Source organism: Varanus komodoensis, unplaced genomic scaffold (assembly GCF_004798865.1).
Source record: "Varanus komodoensis strain SLA01 unplaced genomic scaffold, ASM479886v1 scaffold26, whole genome shotgun sequence".
In the NCBI taxonomy this organism is placed as follows: Eukaryota; Metazoa; Chordata; class Lepidosauria; order Squamata; family Varanidae; genus Varanus; species Varanus komodoensis.
This window is the reverse complement of record NW_025335684.1, coordinates 7,651,693-7,658,066: the sequence shown is the minus strand read 5'-3', so window position 1 is coordinate 7,658,066 and position 6,374 is coordinate 7,651,693. Positions and strand designations below refer to the sequence as shown.

General features: G+C 52.8%; 1 protein-coding gene across 6 annotated transcripts in view; it reads right to left on the bottom strand.

The window, feature by feature from the left end:
* Positions 1 to 362: 362 nt before the first annotated feature.
* The window catches only part of TECPR1 (tectonin beta-propeller repeat containing 1), a 29,411-nt gene continuing 23,399 nt past the window's right edge, over positions 363 to 6,374 (bottom strand). For 3 of the 6 annotated variants that reach the window (XM_044433351.1, XM_044433350.1, XM_044433355.1), the window contains 5 exons: positions 5,367 to 5,502; positions 4,652 to 4,744; positions 3,538 to 3,644; positions 2,344 to 2,463; positions 363 to 1,320 (listed from right to left, as the gene is read on the bottom strand). In XM_044433351.1, coding sequence (XP_044289286.1) covers positions 1,135 to 1,320; positions 2,344 to 2,463; positions 3,538 to 3,644; positions 4,652 to 4,744; positions 5,367 to 5,502 — 642 coding nt within the window. In that variant the 3' untranslated portion in view covers positions 363 to 1,134. Of the gene's footprint in view, positions 1,321 to 2,342; positions 3,457 to 3,537; positions 3,645 to 4,651; positions 4,745 to 5,366; positions 5,503 to 6,374 lie in introns of those variants that run through there. The other 3 variants (XM_044433353.1, XM_044433352.1, XM_044433354.1) reach the window with 3 other exon arrangements.

Genomic DNA, 6,374 nt, shown 5'->3' with positions numbered 1-6,374 from the left:
TCCTCCTTAGCTATGAGATAACAAGGGGATTTCTTTGCGTATGACTCTCCATCCTGTCTGGAGCCCAAACGGCATCGGCGGCCGTCAGAGAGCCTGCAGGGCTCCCCCTCTTTCCATGGGCTGCTCACCCCATGGAACAGTGCAGGATGCAGCTATGAAGATTTTTGTATCGAGCTGCTCCCTATTTTGCCTGCTAATTCTTCTGTGCACACATGGGAAGCATCGTTCCATACAGAAAGAGGGGCCCTCCTTCCAGGTTTCTCAAGGCCGGTTCAGGTCGCTTCCCCTTTCTGCCTGGTGCCTTACATCCTAGGACAAGCTGCGGGAAGGTGGCAGGGACTGGAAGCTCAGGGGTGTTGCGAGAAGCTCAGTCATGCTGGCGATTTTCCTGGGTGACGTTTGGCACAGGGACAGGCAGGTGCTGGCCAGTGTCCCTCGGCATGGAATCGTGCGGTTTTGCTCCTCTTTTAGAGCCAGCCCAGTGGGTACTGGGCAGGGGGAAGAGGTGCCCTAAGGAGGATGCAGGAATGGGCTCGGCTCAGACCAGACACCCTTCCAAGGGAGCGTGGCTCCCACCCACCGGATGTCCTGCCCCTTGACCCACTGGAGTCCGCAAATACTACCGGAAAGGATTTGCAGGAAAAGAACATTAAGCACCATTCCCTCCAAACAAAGCAACACAAATAAATACCCAAGGGATCTATTCACATTCATCTCAGTTTGCAAAGACTCTGAGGACGGATCCAGTGTGATGGGGAGATTTGGCAGCGTCGTGCCGAATAAATATCACTAAGGGAACCACAAAAAGCCTCCCCCGCAAAACATTCACATGGGAAATTCCAGTTCAGCCAGAAGAGCGCCAAGGGAATGCGGAGCTCCTTCGTTGTTTTAATGGGCTTTGGTGGAGGTCCCCAGTCCCCCGCCTCCTCCCCAAAGGCCCCACTGATCTGAGGAGGGGCTGCACGCAGCTCCAGTCCGACACACCACGACTCCCTCCTCCTTCCCTTCACGGGCAAGGAACGCGTTTCAGGGCCAAGATGGTTCCAGGCGTCTTCGCATGACCCGGGGCGCATGGAATGGGGCACAGAAAGAGAGAACGTGTGGAGGCCATTCCCAAGGGAAGGATGGGCGGGCTCAGCACTGCACGGCGTTCTTGTCCAAGCCCTGAGCCAAATCCACGAAGAGGGAGGGCCGCGGAGGGCCGTTCTCCTTGGCTTCTGCCTCGCGGGGCTCAGGGGGAGGTTCCACGGAGGCTTCCCTGGATCCCGGCTTGAAGCTCTCTGCTGCATTGGCTCGTGCAGTGATGTGCTCCCAGCCGCCCTAGAGGAAGCAGGGATGCGAGAGATGGCTTGACGGACGGGGAAGAATTCCACTGCAGAGAAGCTGGGCGGGGTTATGCCAGGGGGAGGTGGAGCTAAGAGCGAGGGGGCGGGGCCCAACGCAAAGGGGTGGGCCAAAGTACCAGCGTGCCTTACCTTAAAGCTCTTACTGCCCTAAGCCAAACCTTAGGCGAGGCGTTTAACCCTTTGAGAATGGCGGGGGGGAGGGAAATGGCACGAAAGCCAGGCGGCCACCAAACCGTCTGTAGAAAACGCCTACGGCCAGCAGGAGGAGGAGGGGCTGGCGTGCCACCGGGGCTCTGCTCCCCTTTTCCAAATGAATTTCCACAGCAGCTTCCCAGGATGGAGAAGCAGAAGCAGCAGTCAAAATACCAGGAGACCAAGGGAGGCACTGCGACAACACAGCCCTTGTTCTCACCCAAGCAAAGGAAGGGACTTGCCTCCCCGGTAGCTCTTAGGCCAGGATGGGATGAGATTGGAAACGACTCTTATTCATCGCATTTATACCCCATTTTTTCCTTTGGGGCAGTGCAGGTGGCTTCCATCATCTTCCTCCTCTTTGTGTGACCCCCACAACAACCCTGTGAAGTAGGTGAACCTGCCCAAAGCCACGGAATGAGTTCCAGGGCCAAAGAAGGACTCGAACCTGGCTCTCCCGTCTCACAGACCGGCACTGCGACTGCCACATCGCGCCGGCTCTCACTGCTATTACACTGAAGCCCCACTGACCCAGGTGTTATATTAGCGAAAAGGTAGGCTGCGTAGACTGCAACCGCTGGAAGGCAGCTGGATTCACCAGTGCAAAGGACAGACATGCAGCTTCGTCCGTTGCAGAAACACATCCGCAAAATGTGCGAAAGAATTGGGTCGGTGCAGCAGTCTCTTCGCGCTTATCTGGTGAAACCCAGACCCTTTGGAAGTTTATTCTCCAAAGCGACACCTTTTCTTAGCGTGCCGTACAGGGATGGGAGGTGTGGGCTCTGCGGGGGTTCGGGGTACTCACCCCAATGCCATAGTCCCAGGAGATTCCCTTGGGCTCCAGCGGCTGGACTCCCGTCCGATGACAGACCGTCCCACAGCTCAAGCTGTGGCTCCCCTGGACTTTGTCAGCTATCACCCAGACCTAGAAGAGAGGGGCGCAACGCAAGGGGTCTTGCAGACCATCGCTCCTTCCTACACAGCTCAGGACCTGCACAAACCAGTGTGAGCCCATCCCCAGCATCCCAGTGTGGAAAAAGGGGGTGGGCTGAGCCCAGAGGTGCTCTCCCTCCGTGTGCTTCCTGGGTGCTGACTGGGCGGAGAGGGAAAGCGGGGGCCCACGCGGCCAATGCGAGGATCTGCGGCAGGAGTCCCAGTCCAGCCCGTCCAACCAGGAGGCCAGGCGGCCTTCCCTGACCCGCCCCTTCTGCTTGACCCCCAGCAGTTCGGCATTCCCCAGCTTTTGTGCCATCCCTCTCTTTGTAAGGAGCTGGGGAGGAGATTTACACCGTGATGGTGGCGGCGATTCTATCAGCATTATTGATCTATTACACTGCACTCAGAGCCCATCTGCAAGCAGCCCAAAGCTGCTTACAAAGCTCCATTTTATCCTCACAACCACCACCCTGCGAGCAAGATCAGCCTAAGGGGGAAAGACCGGCCCAAAGTCACCCACTGAGCTTCATGGCCGAGCAGGGACTAGAATCCGGCTCTCCCGGGGCCCTGTCCAAAGCTCGAAACACCCCCCACCCCACCAGCCTACAAATATTTAAAATCTCAGGGGCAGGCCACAGCAGGAGAGCCCCCTGTCTGTCTCTGCCTCCAGGCCTGGCCTGCAGTGGGTTGCTGTGTCCCTTGAGCTGCTTCTCAGGGTTCGCACAGAGCACTAAACCGGGAAATGTTAGCTTCCCCACAAGCTGGACCACACTGAACTTTCATGCTGCCTCCCTTGCACAATCCAGCCGAGCCTAGAGTTAACAATTCACATTTTGATACTCTGGTGCAGGGAGAATCAAAATATGGGGCCTGCTCCAGCACAGGAGCACCATCAAATTAAAGAAAGCTAAAGGTGCTGGAAAAACCTTTTGCCACTCGCAGTATCTCCCAGGCAGCGGGGCGGGATCCATGGGATAGTTTCCTGTATAAACATGTATGGGGTTACCCCCTGGTCATCCCCTTCTGTCACAAGCCCTGGTTTCTTAAAACGCTGTCCTCAGACCTGGTCCAAGGGGCCGACGGAAACTTTGCGGACGTTGTTTGAAACGTGTTCCCAGCTGGTTCCTTGAGGGTAGCTTGGTGTGATGCCCTGACGATACCACAGGTTTCCTAGAAAGCACGATAGCAATCCACTCATTTGGAGTACTTATATAGCGTTAAGTGTAACAAAATCCCAATGCGGCTTACGTATAAGCACGTTTAAAAGATTCGTATAAAACCATACTTAAAATATTAATACATTGTTTTTAAAATGTAATTGGAACTGCTTTGAAAATTGTAGGATGTATCAGAACAGGCTAAGGAGGAGCAGTATGAGTAATTCAGTGCTGAGCCAGGGGAAGGGTGAACAAACAGGTTTTCCAGAGGGGTTTAAAAAAGGCCACCTTGCCATCAGCTGAAAGGTTTCCAAAGCCCGGATCCTGCCACCGGGAAGCTATTAAGCAGGCTCTGCCTCATAATTCAGAAAGGCCAGCCGAGTATATCAGGATGATTAATTACAGGCAACAGAATATAGATCAAGGTATATGAAGTATATAATTATGTGTGGAAGAGAACTGTATCAATGCCAGTACAGGTGGACAAGAGAATATCAACTCTGTTTTTGCACTGACTGCAATTCTGGCAAAATTTTTAGGCACAATCTTCTGTGTGTTTAGACACTGGCAGGACTTTTCTTTGCCCGAAAATACAGAGCATTGTGTCTTAATAAACCCAAGACTCCTCCCCATTTTGTGTTGACCCTGGAGGAAGAGGGGAACATTTCTCCTTGAAGGCGATTAGGAGGGTGGCTACCCGGAGAAGGGCCTTCTCTGTGGTGGCGCCCAAATTCTGGAATTTGCTCCCCAGACAGGTTCGCCTGGAGCTGACACACTATTCTTTCCATTGCCAGGCCAAACCCTTTTTATTTCCCCAGCATTTTACAGTTTGATTGTGATTTTAAGATGTTACTGTATAAAAAAACTTATTTGGATGCTATGCTTCGATCGGCTTTATCGTAAGACTGTCTGGAGACCTGGTAGTGGACGGTATATAAACATTTTAAATAAATAATAAAACCGTTGAAGGCAGACGTGACCCCAGTGTTACAAGTGAACAAGGGCAAAACCACCTCTCACCATTTTTGTCCACCACAAACACGGAAGTCCGTCCTACAGAGACCTGTTTGATCTTCTGCTTCGGTGGAGAAGGGATGTGGTACCAGCAGTCGCCTGTACGGGGGTGTTTGGAGAGAGCCCACAATGTTAGTACAACCAGCCAGAGCAAGTTTCGTCTTAGCTGCAAAGGCGGAAGGTTCAGAAATTCTCACAGAAACGCTGTTCGAGACAAGTTCACTCATAACTAACTTTAAGTCCCACTGATTTCAAGACGTCTGCAAAGGAGGACTAAATCTGAATCCAACCCAGAGCCTCCTAAAGCCTAGCCTGTTTCCACAGTCTTTTTCCAAGGGCTTAAGTTAGAGTTAACTCTGGATCGTTTGGATGACAAGTCTCATCATCCCCTGCTAGCACAACCCTGCTGGCTGATATCACTTGCTTTGAGGTGGTCAGTCTGTGTCAGGGCTGCACCAGTTCAGGCTGGAGCTGGGGGACTCCCAGGAATGCTCTTCTGCGTTGAATGAAACAAGTATTTCCCACTCTTGTGAATTTTCTATGTGTGGTGAACCATTTTGGCGGGGCAGGTTCAGAGTTGGGCCATGTTTGAAGTGGAACAGCCCAGGCACAAGTGGGCCACCAAGATGCAAAGAAGGCCACGGCTGGCCCAACATCTCATCTCTACAGACACAAAGACTGGAACAACGGAAGGTAAACCATAAAACCACCACTGAGTTACCTTCTGGTTGATTTGGGGATACCGAACCACGGTAGAACACGGAGCCATCTCGGGCAATGGCCCAGACCTGGTGAAAAGCGCCGATGGAGACCGAAACAAAAGGCTGGTTTGTCCCCACGTGTAGCCAAGATGTTCCCTGGGGGGAGAGAATAGCCGCCTTGAGACTTAGAAACAGAGTGAGTCAGAAGGGGCCTCCCGGACCATCTAGTCTGACCCCCGGCTGCAGCCGGCTCCACTCATGACATGCCTACCATGTGCATGTCCACCCTGTCCTTGAACACCCTCACCATTGGGGCTTCAGCCACCTCCCAAGAAACCCCATTCCATACCCTGGGGGTCCTAACCATTAGGAAGTACTCCCTGGCATCCACCGTAAACTTGGTTCCCTGAGCTTTGCTCCACTGGAACATGTTGGTATAAGCAGCATATAAATGCAAGTATAAATAAATACAATAAGGGGGTGGTTACAAAACTCCTGTGATTCCTGGGCAAAAAGACAAGAGCAGGGGTGTTGAACCCGAGTCCTGTAAGCCACATCCTGTCCCCCTGCTTCTCCAGCTCGCATCCCCTCTCCTCCGACTGCTGAAGGGCAGGTTTCTCGCTTTTGCCATTTTGCCTCTTGGACCCTCTATCTGACTCGCGCTGCTGCTTTAATTTGCAAACACTCCTTTGCACTGCCAAAAAGGGCAGCCCTCTAGACGGGATCAGAAAATCCTAGCTGGGTGAATTTACGGGACAATTGACCTGGCGTCTCTCCCATTGTTTGGTACTACATCTCCCATCACTTCTACCCACTGGCCTCCTGGCTGGAGCTCAGGGCAAACGTAGACCAAGATACTTCGCGGATGCCCGTGAATTACCCTTGGAAACTGCATGGATTTCAGCTGGGACAGGGAATTATTTTAGTGTGAAAGATCTGCCCTTGAAGGACCCTTGTCTGCAACCCCGAAACAGTGGGCTCCCTTGCCATGAATTACAGGAGCAAATTCACAAAAGTTAAAAACCCAA